This window comes from Vombatus ursinus, unplaced genomic scaffold, assembly GCF_900497805.2.
Source record: "Vombatus ursinus unplaced genomic scaffold, bare-nosed wombat genome assembly UNPS02014973.1, whole genome shotgun sequence".
NCBI classification, from domain to species: domain Eukaryota; kingdom Metazoa; phylum Chordata; class Mammalia; order Diprotodontia; family Vombatidae; genus Vombatus; species Vombatus ursinus.
The window spans coordinates 11546228-11560891 of NW_020954751.1; the positions used below are offsets into that span (position 1 = coordinate 11546228).

The 14664-nt window shown below is 38.8% G+C and overlaps 1 protein-coding gene across 1 annotated transcript in view; it reads left to right on the plus strand.

Annotated features, from left to right (window-relative positions):
• The window catches only part of TG (thyroglobulin), a 371783-nt gene that overhangs the window by 116976 nt on the left and 240143 nt on the right, over positions 1-14664 (plus strand). Inside the window, exons 26-27 of the mRNA XM_027845510.1 lie at positions 4255-4452; positions 9648-9815. Of these exons, the coding sequence (XP_027701311.1) occupies positions 4255-4452; positions 9648-9815 (366 nt within the window). The remainder of the gene's footprint in view (positions 1-4254; positions 4453-9647; positions 9816-14664) is intronic.

Sequence of the window (14664 nt, forward strand, 5' to 3'; positions counted from 1 at the left end):
ATTGTGAGACAGGATAAATACAATGGATGGTCAGGATGAGACTAGCAGACACTCAAAAGGGAGGTGGAAAGGTGCTTATAGAAACATTATTAGTATATAATTTTGCCTAAGGTAAACTCTAACATTCCTTTTCTGTCTCCTTTACAGCCCACTCTTCCTTTCTCCACTCTCTAATTATGTGTTCCCCCAAGATTCTGTTTTGGGCATGCTGTATACTCTTTTTCCCCCGTGATGTCATCTTCAATTATCACCTCTGGACAGGTGATTCCCACAGCTAGAGCTGCACCCTTAACTTATCTCCAGAGCCCTAGTCTCAGATGGCCTCAGATGCTTACTAGTTGTGTGACCCTGGGCAATTCCCTTCACCCTTTTTGCCTCAGTTCCTCATCTGTAAAATGAGCTGGAGAATGAAATGGCAAAGTACTCCAGTATCATTGCCAAGAAAACCCCAAATGGAGTCATGAAGAATCGAGCTGGACACAACTGAAAGGACTGAACAATAATGGATCAAATATTCTTTTATTCTGCAAACCAAACTCAAACACACAAGGTTATGTCTTGGAGCAGTGATAAGGAAATTCTTTTATCTCCCTCCTGGAGGGAGAGACCTTTGAAAACCAGGCTCAGGAATCGACCTGAGGGAACGTTTGAGCAGAACTGATAAGGGGCAGAAGGACCTTTTGAAGAGGTACCACAGATTTGTAGTTTGTAAAATGGGAAGAAAAAGAGGACTTGGTAGGGCAAGGGGAATATCAGGTGGACTAAAAATAGAATCATAGAATCTCAGAGCTGGAAAGTTATCTGGTCTAAATTGTCACCCAAGGTGGAACAGATCTGTTTTTTTCTCTAATTTTTTTAACACGTTAAGAAATATATCTAGGCTCTACCCTTTTCTTGATGCATTCATTAAGCACTTCGTTTTATATAGAACACTGAGCACTACATCAAAGATACAAAGTTTAGATGAAATAGCCACTGCTTTCATAGAGCTTACCTTCTAATTTAGAATCACAGAATCATGGAATCTAAAAGTGAAAGGGGACCTCTGAGGTTTTCTAATTAGTCTTATCTGAATAAGTGGTCCCATCCAGCCTCCATTTGAAGACTTGATAGAATGATCAGATCTTAGATTTAGAGAAAGAAAATGGTCTTAGAGGTCATGTCTTCCAACCTCTTTATTTTACTGTTGAGGAAACTGAGGCCCAGAGAGGCTAAGGAATTTATCCAGGAACACACAAATCACAAATGTCCCAGTTACATTTGGGCAAATTTATTCTGGTTCCAAACCTAGCTTCTTTTCACTGTGTCATATTGCCTCCTTAACTTTTAAAAGAAATTATTAATATTCTTTATTTTTACATTGCTTAAGTTTTCCCCTGTGCCACTCCTCTTTCCCCTTATAGAGAACCATCCCTTATAATAATAATTTGTTGTTGTTCAGTTGTTTTTCAATCATGTCTGACTCTTTGTGACCCTATTTGGGGTTTTCTTGGTAAAGATATTGGAGTAGTTTGCCATTTCCTTCTCCCAGCTCAGTTTATAGATGAGGAAACTGAGGCAAACAAGGTTAAATGACTTGCCCAGGGTTACAGAGCTAGTAAGTGTCTGAGACCAGATTTATACTCAAGAAGACAAGTCTTGACTCCAGGCCCAGCACTCTATCCATTGCACGCCTAATAATATCTAATCATAATAGCATTTATATAGCATTAAGGGTTATATAAAGGTTTGTAAAATGCTTTACAAATGCTATCTCATTTGACCCTCACCACAACCCTATGAGATGAGCTATTGTCATCTGTATTTTAGAGATGAGGAAACAAAGGAGGCTCAGTCACTCATGCAGGGCCATATAGCTAGCAAATGTCTGAGAATGAATTTGAACTCAGGTCTTTGTGGTTCCAAGTCCAGTGCTCTATCCACCATACTACCTAGCTAGCTCATAACAAAGAACTGTTTTAAAGGGGAGAAAGAAAAAGAGGAGTTAAAAAATCAGCAAAACCAATCACATAAAAATTTAGACATTACTTGCAATAATCTTACCCATGGGACCCCTACCCCCTACAAAAGCTTCTTTATTCTTTATAATTTCACAGTGTTCAGTTTTAATTGTTTTGTGGTTCCCATTCTATCCATTTAGATTGTTGGTATTGTTTATAATGTTTCCCTGGCTCTGCTTACTTCACTTTTCATCAGTTTTCATTAGACCCTTCCATACTTTTCTGTATTCTTCATCTAGGTGATAGAGTATTGGACATGGAGTCATGAAGACTTGAGTTCAAAGTTGACTTCAGATACTTGCTAGCTACTTGACCTTGGGGAAGTCACTTATCCTCTCAGCCTCAGTTTCCTCATCTATAAAATGGGGATAATAATGGTGCTTGCCTCCCAGGGTTGTTGTGAGGGTCAAATGAGCTAATATTTGTCAAGTGTTTTGCAAACTTTAAAGTGCTATATAAATGCTAGATATTATTATTATTAATGCTTGTCATTTCTTACAATACAGTAATACTGCATTACATCTATGTACCACAATTTGTTTAACCATTCCCCAATCAATGGCGTCTACTTTGTTTACATTTCTTTCCTACCATGAAAAAGTACTGCTATAAATGTTTTGGAGTATATGGTATTTCTTTGGCTTTTAGTAGGTGAGAACTCATGGACTTCTGAAGGGAATATGACATATACACAAATGAGTGTAATTCCAAGAAATACATAAAGATTCCAGGAGAGTTGTATGTAGTGTGAAATCCAGGAGAAGGGAGATTCTTCCTGACCAAAGGTGGGGTCCTAGAGGAGGTGGCATTTAACTTGATTTTAAAGGATGGGTGGAAATTCAACTTAATAAAGTGCCTTCCTTTGAGGAAATTTAGCTTTGTGTATAAGGGCAGCTAGGTGGCTCAGTGGGTAGAGCACAGGGCCTGGAGTCAGAGAGACCCAAGTTCAAATTCAGCTACTCACTAGCTGTGTGACCCTGGGTGAGTCACTTCACTCTGTTTGCCTCAGTTTCTCCATCTGTAAAATGAGATGGAGGAGGAAATGGCAAACCACGCTAGTATCTTTGCCAAGAAAACCCCGAAGGGGGTTGTAAAGAGTCAGACACAACTGAAAAATGACTGAACAACAACCAACTTTGTGTAATGATCTAACTGACCCTCACTGCATCCCTAGGAAAAGAGATTTTGTCCATTTTATAGATGGGGAAACTGAGTCATAGTTAGTCGGCCAGTGGCACATTTAGCCTGTGGTTTATGATTCTCAACTGGACCATGTGTGAAAGAATGAAAGACCGTTTGCTTTGGGAATCTAGTGTATGGTGTGGTGTGGGGGGGAAAAGGAAGATGATGACTTAGGGAAGTCCAAAATGGACAGTAGGGGGTGCTGACAGATTGACAGAATGAAACTAATTCCTATTTCTTTGGCCCTTTAAGGCTTGCAAAGCACTTCCATAGCCACAACTGTGCAAGTAGATCTTGCAAACATTGTTAAGGATAGCAGACAAACATCGACAATAGGGATTATGTCATTCTTACTATCTGTATCACCTGTAACAGAAACACAGTTAAGTGTTTAATAAATGCCTCTTGATTGATTAATATAGAGCTTCCAGGTTCATAAAGTGTTTTATACAGTTACCTAATTTAAGTTTTAGTAACCTAATTATTATTTTCCCCATTTTATAGATGGGGAAGTTGAGGCTTGGAGAAATTAAGTAATTTCTCCATGGTAGCACAGCTAGTCATTGTGAGTGATAGGCGTTAAGCTCTGGTGTCTTCTAACCTCAAGTCTCTGACTTTTTCCCATTACCACACCACAGGGCCTCTTCACACTGACATAAAGGATATTTACCGGACCCTTAGGAATAGGAAGTTGCAATTTCCTCTCATGCCCAGGCCTTCCTCCAGTTTCTACTTCTGTTGTTGCATTCTGAATGCAATGTGCACTAACACCAACACCAGCAACCCTTCCTCCCCCTAACCATCCAGCCTTTCCTTTGGGACTTCCTAGTTCTTCCCCTGGTAAAATGAATGGAAGTTTCAGAAAGGCAGATAGAGAATCATTGTAATCATTAAGGTCGTCCATGAGTGAAATAAGCTGCCTCAGAAGATGGTGAATTCCCTATCACTGGGGGTCTTTTGGAAGGGCTTGTATGACCATTTCCCAGAGTTACTGTGAGGGGGATTCCTGGGTTACTATCCCTGTGGCAAAGATTTAAGAATTTCTTCTTTTATCCCCTTCCTGATATCCTAGGGTATGAATTCACCACATCTGGTCAGAAAACGTATGAGAAAATGGATTTCCAGGATGCTCTCTCAGGAGTCTACCAGTCCATCATGTTCTCAGCTGATGGAGCGAATCTGACAGATACTCACCTCTACTGCCGCCTGGCCTGTGACAGAGAACCCTGCTGTGATGGCTTCATCCTCACACAGACTTTGCTCAGAGGAGGTAATGCTTGCATCAACATGTTAGGTTTAGTGTATAGAAAGACTGCTGGTTCTCAAGCAGTAAAGGTGACAATTTGAATTGCTTCTGTGGTGATGCTGATGGATTCATGCTGATCCAAATAATTTATCTTATCTGACCCCCCAACCCCAACAGTGACCTGCATCTGTGAAACATTTAGAATCAAAGAGTCTTGCAATATCACATCCAGAAGGGACCTTAGATCATATAAAGAACTTCTAAAGATCATATAGAGAATAGAGCTAGAAAGAACCATAGGATAGAGAATGTTAGAGCCAGGAAGAGATCTTAGAACAGAGTGTTAGAGCAGAAAACATAGACTATTAGAGCTCAAAAGAAGACCCTAGGGATTCTATTATTTGACCTCTTCATTTTACAGATGAGGAAACTGAGATCCAGAGAAATGTGAAGTGATTCGTTGCCCAAGGTCATGAATTAATGGCTAAACTGGGACTAAAACCCTAATCTATTAATAGCTCATACAATATTCTTTCCTCTAGTTTGCATTGCTTTGACCTGGGTTTAGCCTATGTAACTAGGACCCAGTAAACTTTTACTGGTGTAGACAGGCAGATAGATGGATGGATGGATAGATAATAGATCAGACACAAAGACAAACAGAAAAGTAGATAGATAGATAGATGGAGAGAGAGAGAGAAAGAGAGAGAGAGAGGAGAGAGAGAAGAGAGAGAGAGTATTCATTCTCTGTTTCTTTGTGATAATCACTATGATAAGCATTGGGGATACAAATCCAAGCAAACAAGACAGGTCCCAGTTGCTTCCCTCAAGAAGCTTACCTTCCAGTTGGGTAAGGCAACACATAAAGAGAGCTGGAGAGTGGAGAGAGGAGAATATATTCATGGTGGCATGATTTACATCTGGTTGCCAGAAAGTGAGGAGGATTCCTTGTTATAGGCAAGATAAGGCTTAATGATTCGATCTGAAGGTGATTTCAGAGCTGAATCTAAGTTTTAACTCTGACTGTCTGTGTTCTATATTTTATATATCCTATATAGTTTACATTCTATTATTCTATATAGTTTATTCTATTATTCTGTTCTATTCTTTTATTCTATATAGATCTACATAGATATATTCTATATAGATTATTGTATGTATATATTCTACATCCCACATATTTTATGTTCTATGTTCTGTATTCTAATATATTCTAACATCAGCTCTGATGTTCTAATATAAGAAATTAGACAAGTAACATTTTTTGTTGACGTTTAGTCATTTTTCAGTTGTATCCAATTCTTTGTGGATTTGGGGGTTTTCTTGGCAAAGATACTAGAGGAATTTGCCATTTTCTTTTCCAGTTCATTTTACAGATGGGGAAATTGAGACAAACAAGGTTAAGTGACTTGTCCAGGGTCACACAGCTAGTGTCTAAGGCCAGATTTGAACTCAGGAAAATGAGTCTTTCTGACTCCAGACCAGGGGCTCTGTCTGATGTGCCACCTAGCTGCCCAAATATGTAACCTAGGTGTTTGTAAAAAATGAAAGAAATTAAAAATTACTTCCAAAAAGAAAGTACTCTATGACAAAAAGAAGAAAAAAACCAAACCTTTATTTAGCATAAAAAAGAGAACTAGATTTGAAATTAGAACATGTGGGTTTTGCATCCCGGCTTTACCACTTATTAGTCAGTTAATCAATCAATAAACATTTGCTAAGCTCCCATTATGTGCCAGCCGTGTGGCAAATCACTTCTTTGTTTTCTCCTGTGTAAAATAGATACAATAATACTCTCTACCTCACAGAAGCATTGTTAGTAAAGTGAATTGTAGACTATAAAATCCAATAGAATTATAGGTTATTATTTTCATAACAATAATAATAGCGAGCATTTATACAGAGCTTTAAGGTTTTCAAAGTACTTTATATATGTATATGCATATATATGTATTATCTTATTTTATTTTTAAAACCTTGTGAGGTAGGTGCTATTATTATCTCCATTTTACACATGAGGAAACTGAGGCACAGAGGGGCTAAGTGACTTGCTCAAAATCACACAGCCAGTAAGGAATTAAGGCAACATTCAAACTCAGATCTCCCTGACTCCAGGACCTATTGTTCTATCATCTGCACCACCTATCTTCACAATACCATGTATGGTAGCAGGGTATTGGAGTTGGATATCATCCAACCCCATTTTACAGATGATAAAACTGAGGCCCAGAGACATGAAATGATTTGCTCATGGTAATCTAGCTCCATGCTTTTGCACTAACTGTCCTCCACACCTGGAATGCCCTTCCTCTTCACCTTAGCCTCAGTTTCCTTGGGTCTCCTCAAGTTTTAGTTCAAGTTCCACCTTCTGCAGACCTTTCCTAACCCATCTTCCCCCCCTCAGTTGCCAGTGTAGTCCCCACTGAAGTCACTAATTCACACTTACTTAATTGACACCTATCTTTGATGTAGGCAATGTTAGCTGTGTTCACTTTACCCCCATTCCAGTGCCTCGCGTAGTGGCTGGCACGGAACCAGTGCTAAATACATTATTTCTGATGGACTAATTGGTTGTTGGGAGAAGTGAATTTAGACCCCAAGCCTGCTGATTCCACTTCCCTGGGCTCCCTCACCCTCTAGGACATATTAGTCCAATACCCTAGCTGCTTTATTACATGCCACACCATTTTGGCTGTATAAAGTTTATTCATTTTTCCTTGAGATCATATGTGGAAATAATTTTTTCTTCCATGGAAATAGTCAGCTCATGGAGTCTATTTCAGAGGAATTTTTGGCTAAAATTTAACTTCCATTTTTCTCCAAGTTTAATGCCTAAAAGAATGTAATAGGATATAGGCTAACAACCTCTGGGATTCCAAAGTGAAAATTTTACTTTTTTCTCCTCTCTTAAAATATTATTTTTTTCAATATAGGCAGATGTGTTTCCCAGGCTCATCCTATTGGCAAGCTTAGAATTTAATTGAAGTGTTTAAAAACACTTGGACCAGTTCTGGCTCCTAACAGGCCCAATTTCCTGTTGGGTCTTTGTAACTTTCCCTGCATTACCATTTAGCTCTCTGGGCTTGTGCCATTTGGGTCCTGGGAAAAGCTTTCCATCCTTTATTCCCTTCCGTCTGAAGGTCTGGTTTCCACTGATATTTCCTGAGTTAAACTTTATGACATCTCTTTACATTTCAGCTTGTGTCACTTTGAAGTTGGCTTCAGTAGCGTGGCATGGGCCTCTGTGCACTGGGCCACAGCTGAAGGGGGCCATGTTAGGATAAACTGAGCAGGCCTTGATCACTGCCCATTGATATCTCCTTCCCCACACACAGAGCTCCCATTGACTCGGGAGGTGCTGGCATTGGGCTAGAAAGATAATAAAGCTATGTGCCTTTCTGTTTTGAGGTCTAGTACAGAGGGAAGAACACCTGCCAATTGTTTAATTCCATTTTTCCCCCTTTGGACTTCCCAATCAGTCTCTATTGAATTGACTTTTTTGTAGTGTTTTATAGTTAAAAAGCACTTTTACTTTCATTATGGCACCCAATCATCACATTACAGACCTGTGAAGGAAGTATGTAATTATTATCACACCCATTTTACAGGTGAAGGAAGTGAGAAAAGTTACATGATTTGCCCACAGCTACTAAGTGACAAAGCCAGCACTTGAACCCAGATCTCCTGAGTTCATGGGCATAAAAATGTAGATAGGTCTTGAAATAGCCATTTAGCCACTCTTTGAACTCTATGAGACTTTTTTATTAAGTTGGTATATTCTGTTTTTTATATTACAAACATTTATAGATTTCCCCTACCCTGAGAGGTCTTTTGTAACAAAGTAAAGTAATTAAGTAAAACTAATGATATATTTTGTAGGCAACTAGATGGCTCAATGGATAGTGTTGGGCTTAGAGTCAGGAAGATGCCTGAATTCAAATCCAGCCTTAGACACCTACTAGCTGTATGACCCTGGGCAAGTCACTCAACCTCCATTTGCTTTAATCCATCAGAGAAGGAAATGGCAAACCACTCCAACATCTTTGCCAAGAAAACCCCATGGATAAATAACATTGGCTGGGGTTATGAAGAGTTGGATATGACTGAACAGCAACAACAATGATATATTCACCTCAACTTCCCCCTCCCACTTTTCAGTTTCCTTTTTGTGTGTTGGCCTCTCCATTAGATTGTAAGCTCTTTGAGGTCAGGGACTCTTTTTTTTTTTAAATATGTAACCCCAGTGCTAGCACAAGGCCCAGCACATAATATGGCAGGTGCTTAATAAATGTTTACTGAATGTGAAAGTATGTGCAACATTTCACATCTGTAGCATACCCTCCACCCCACTTGTTACTTCTCTATTCTTATTTTTTTTAAGTAACATAAATTTGTTTTTCTCTTCCTTTTCACTCTGAGTCATGTTGGCAGAGTGGATAGAACACTAGATCAAGAGTAAGGTAACTTGTCTGCCTCGGTTTCCTCATCTGTAAAATGGGAGCCTATTTCCCAGGATTGTTGTAAAACTCAAATGAGATATTTGTAGAGTGCTTTGCACACCTTTGCAGCTAGGTGGCGCAGTGGATAGAGCTCTGGGCCTGAAAGTCGGGAAGACTCATCTTCCAGATTCAAATCCAGCCTCAGATACTTGCTACCTGGGTGACCCTGCACAAGTCACTTTACCCTGTTTGCTCAGTTTCCTTATCGGTAAAATGAGCTGGAGAAGGAAATGGCCAACCAGTTCAGTATCTTTGCCAAGAAAACCCCAGATAGGGTCATGAAGGATTGGACCCAACTGAACAACAATTACACACCTTAAAATGCTATGTAAATGCAAGCTATTACAGTTCCTAAGCTTGGCGATCCAGTTTATGCAGTTAGCCCTCTAATAATTCAAAAATCCAGTTTCTATATAACAACAATGAAATCCCTAATACTTTACAACATTATGATTTTAGATACTTTATATACATTGTTTCACTTGAAACTCACAATAGCTCTGAGAAGTAGGTTAGATGCAGCCCTGGGAAACTGAATCATCATACCCATTTTGCAGACGAGGAAACTGAGACCCAGAGAAGATAAAATGGTTTGCCCAACATCACACATCTAGAATGTGACATTGCCAGGACTAGAACTCTAGTCTTGTTACTTCCAGTTCTGGGCTTTTTATTGTTTCTCTTTTCTAACCTTGAGGGTTTCTTTTCCTGATTATGTAGGTACAATCCTCTGCAACCTGATGAGCTCCCCAGATGTCCTGCTCTGCAATAAAAATGACTGGAGGCCATCTTCAGAGGTCCAGAGCTATGGTCTATGTGATAATGTGAAGTATGACCCAAGGAAGAAGCAGTTTACATTGAGCCTGGGAGGGCAAGAATTCACAGGAAGTAAGTAAACACACCTTCTGTATTTCCTAAATCTTTCACCACCTTAGTGAGCAAGGCTCTTACTTTCTGAGAAGACATTCACATCTTTTTTTTTTTTAACTCGTATGCCTATTTTTTTTTTATGTCTTTAAAATTCAGTGAAAGGCAGTGTAGAATAGTGGCTAGAGAGCTAGCCTTGGAGCCAGTAAGACCTGAGATCAAAGTCCTGCTTCTGCTATATACTGATTGTGTGACCCTGGCCAGTCATGTAGCCTATCCGTGCCCCCTAGCCAACTTGAGAAGGTGTTCATCTGCACTGGTAGACGGGGCTTCCTTTTCCAGGAGTTCCCCTCTACCAACAAAATCGCAGGTCCAGCCTCTAACCCTATCCTCTATAAAATATTTTTGAAGATGGTCTACATATCTAATATGAGTATCCTTGATGAAAACAAGGCCAGTTTTCTCAGATTTTCTTTCCACAGCAGACCACATCTGCACAGTTGCTCCACTGATTGAGAGGTGAAGAGATTATAAAGTCCTACTGTGTCTATTGATCGGTTTTTAGAAAAGCAAACGATTCAGTACAATTCAAATTAAGTCAAAGCCTTTCCTGAAACAAGTTCCATTTCATATGTTTGCTGGACTCATGTGAAAGTCTATTTAATAGACTGAGTGTTGTTGTTCAGTTGTTTTTTAGTTGCATCCGACTCATTATGACCTTTTTTGGAGTTTTCTTGGCAAAAATACTGAAGTGGTCGGCCATTTCCTTCTCCAGCTCATTTTACAGATGAAAAAAGTGAGGCAAACAGAATAAAGTGACTTATCCAGGATCACACAGCTAATAAATGTTTGAGGCCAAATTTGAATTCATGAAGGCGAGTCTTCCTGACTCCAGGCCTGGCACTCTATCCACTGTGCCACCTAGCAGCAATAGACGGAGTACTAGGTTTGGTGTCAAGGGATCTGGGTTTAAATCTTGGTTTTTCTACCTCTTACCTGTGTGACCTTGGGCTCCCCTCTATAGCTCTCAGTTTCTTCATCCATAAAAATGATTCTGAGGTCTTAGGAAATCCATGAATTTGAAAAGGAAAAAGAAAATCACATCTTTATTTCACTTTTTTCACTTGTAATTTTGTGTATTTTGTTTTATGCATTTAAAAACATTATTCTGAGAGGGCATCTATAGGCTTCCAGAGTGCCAAGGGGAACCACAACATGGAAAAAGACTAAGAATCCCTGGAGGAAGTGATGTTTAAGATCCTAGCTTTAAATATAATTGCATGAAATCCTTTTTTTGGAATTGATACCAAGTAGGCAGAACTGGCACACATTTCCCCAACACAATTTGAAAAATCACATAAAGGAAAATGTCGCTGTCACATTCTGATAAAAGACGTATACTATGTGCAATGAATCCTTCTTACCATGTCTTCACATGGGTTAAGAAACTGCTTTCTACCTGTGTAATGCTGGGACTTCTTTAACTTCTCTGCAGTATCTTTCCCAAGAAAAGCCCAAATGGGTCACAGAGTCAGATGAATGAACAACAATAATAAGTGCTTGGTATTTGTTGGAATACACGTTGCGAGCAATGCATCAGTTGCTGGCCCCAGCCCGCTGGTTAAGATGTCGACTGGAGCTCTAGGCGCTCATCTGCCATTGTTACAAGTCTTTGGCTTGAGCTGCCAGCCCTTGTAGTGCTCTGCCCAAGGAAATGATTACCAGCTCCACACCCTGGCAGTGTGGTGGCTTCCAAACCACACACAGGTGTCGATGGAGATGAAATTACTGAGCACCTGGGCCTTGTAATGAACGGGTACCCTGCAACTCAAGACAGAAGGGAAGCGTGGGGGTGGAACTTACAAAGAAGTTTCACTGAACTCCATTGGAAGGTTAGAGTTAGAAGGGAACTTCGGACATAGACTATTTGAAATAGAGAACATAGAAAGTTAAAAGATGAGAAGCTACTAACATAGAAAAGTACAATGTAACACTTACTGGCTGTGTGACCCTGGGCCAGTCTCTTAATCCTGATTGCTTTGCCAAAAAAAGAACAAAGAAGGAGGAGGAGGAGAAGGAAAAGAAAAGAAAAGAAAAGAAAAGGAAAGAAAAGAAAAGGAAAGAAAAGACAAGAAAAGACAAGACAAGACAAGACAAGAAAAGAAAAGAAAAGAAAAGAAAAGAAAAGAAAAGAAAAAGAAAAAGAGAAGTACAACATAAAGCCTGTAATGTTGGAGCTAGAAGGAACCTTTGCAGTCATTGTAGTCCAGCCCTTTCTTTATATAGATGAGTCATTCATGTTCTCCACAGTGACATGTCATGCTATGTAGGATATTAATAATAAGGATTAGGATTGGATGTATGACTTCATTGGCATAAGGGACTCCCAGAGGAGGAAACTCCCTATAGCTAGATGAACCTGCAATTTATGACCTTTTTGAGTTGCCTAAAGCACTGAGAAGTGACTCGCCCTGTGTCAAATAGTATGTGACAGAGGTGGGATTCGAACCAAGGTCTTTGAACTTGAAGGTGAACTCTCTATTATTTAACTTTAACTTTAACGACAACAATGATGATGATTTTAAAAAAAGAAAGATCTTATTAATTTAAAAAAACATTAAATTAAATTTTCAATGCAAGAAGTCAGGCAGAAAAGAATCTGGAAAACAAAACCTATCAGAAGTTGTCAATACTCTTAATTAACGATGAAAAGCAAAAGAGAAAAGTTTAAGGAGATATGAAGAGTCAAAGCATTGCTGAGAACACAATAAACAATTGAATATGTATTAAAGACTTTACAAAAGCTAGAGAAGTTAAAAAAAAAGAAGCAAGATAGAGTTTCCAAAGAAAGATGTGAAAAATTCTATGGTTGCATCAAGTCCAATGCAATGAAAGTGCTAGTTGGATCAAATAAGAAACAAAGCTTTCACAGTTAATAAAATGAATGAATAAAATGTCAAGAGAAGTGACCATAACTTTAGCCTCTAGGCAAAATTCAAAAGCAAGGGGGTGAGTGGATGGCACAGATAAGATCCATAACTATCAGCCTAAATGCTTTACAGTGGTGCATTAGGGTGTGAATTGAAAAAAAAATTAAAAATTTTATCATTCATTTTAAAAATTTTGAGTTTCAGATTTTCTTCCTCTCTCCAGGTTATCCTCCATCTATTGAGAAGGCAACCAATATGGTAAAGGGTGTGGATTGTTTAAAAAAATTGCTAATGTGTCTTTTTTACCAAATTCCTCTCAGATATCAGTCTGATCCCACATATTTTTTAACAGAAGTCATCACCTATCTACTATCAAAAATGAGAACCAGTGATGCCTCCAAACATAGACCCATTTCATATTTATGTATTTTATACAAAGTATTCACAGTTTGCATCATGGAAAAAAACATCTTTAAACACAAGAAAAATCTATTTGGTCTGAATCAAACAATTCACATTTATTAAACACCTTCCATGTGCCAGACTCTGCTAAGCATTGGGGATATAAAAAAGAGCAAAAGACAGTTTTTCCCTTCAAGGAATTCACAATCTGATAGGGGGAAACAACACGAAAATAAATATATATAAACAAGCTATATACAGGGTAAACAGCAAATAATTAACAGAAGAAAGGCACCAGAATAATCATGGACTGGGAAAAGGTTGCTTTAAAAGATGGGATTTTTGTGAAACTTGAAGGAAGCCAGGAGGTGGAGTAAAGGAGGGAGAGTGTCCTAGACATGGGGACAGAGGAAAATGCCTTGAGCAAAAAAAAAAAAAAAGGCATGCCAAGAAAGGCACTTGGGTACAAAAAACAATTTATTATTTGCTTTGTAATTATTGACTAAGGTGCCCCCAAAACATCAAAACATACCTATTGGCTTTGTTGATAGTCACAAAGCCTCTGACTCAGTTCTGCATTCATGTACAGAGTACACTTATTTAAATAATATAAATATATAACATAGATCTAAGGGTAATGAGAGTGCTAGATTATGAGTGGCCATCTGAAAAACTGATCTTTCTCTATTTAAAACTTGTCAATACCATAAAGAATCATATAAAACCTGGCATTTTTCCCCCAGATAGTTTAAACCAATTGTGATTCTGCCTAGTTTTAAATTCATTTTCATCTCTCCTAATGTACACTAAGTACGGCTTCCAGATGAAAGAGGAAATAAAACCAAAACATCTTTTTTAACCATTTGATGCAAGTTGATGACATCAAGTTGCAGGACTCCACCTAAAAAGAGAGGAGGAGGGGGCAGCTAGGTGGTGCAGTAAATAGAGCTCTGGCCTTGGAATCAGAAGGACCTGAGTTCAAATCCAGCCTCAGACACTCAACACTTACTAGCTGTGTGACCCTGGGCAAGTCACTTAACCCTGATCGCCTCACCAAAAAAAAAAAAAGAGAGAGAGAGAGAGAGAGGAGGACCTGCATTCAAATCTGGCCTTAGACACTCGCTAGCAAGTCATTTAACCCAAAGGAAATGGCAAACCACTCCCGTACCTTTGCCAAGAAAACCCCAAATGAGGTCACAGACATGACTAAAACAACTCAATAACAACAACAAAAAGACATTTATCAACTCCTTCTTGAGGACTTTTTCTTCTGATGACAAAAAAAATCATATGGACTTAAGGTGTAAAATTTTTTAATATACACATAGGAAAAAAAGAGACTGAAGGCTTTGAGCTTGAATTGGACATCACCTTGAACCAATGAATGAAGGTGATCCTACAAATACCTTGCTCACCTCTAGGCAAGAATCATGGAGCATAAAGGTAGGATACAAACACAAAGGCTGTGGCTGATTGTGTTTAGAGACTTACTGGAATTCTGAAATCAAAGCCACACATCAAAAAGTAAATTTAAAGCA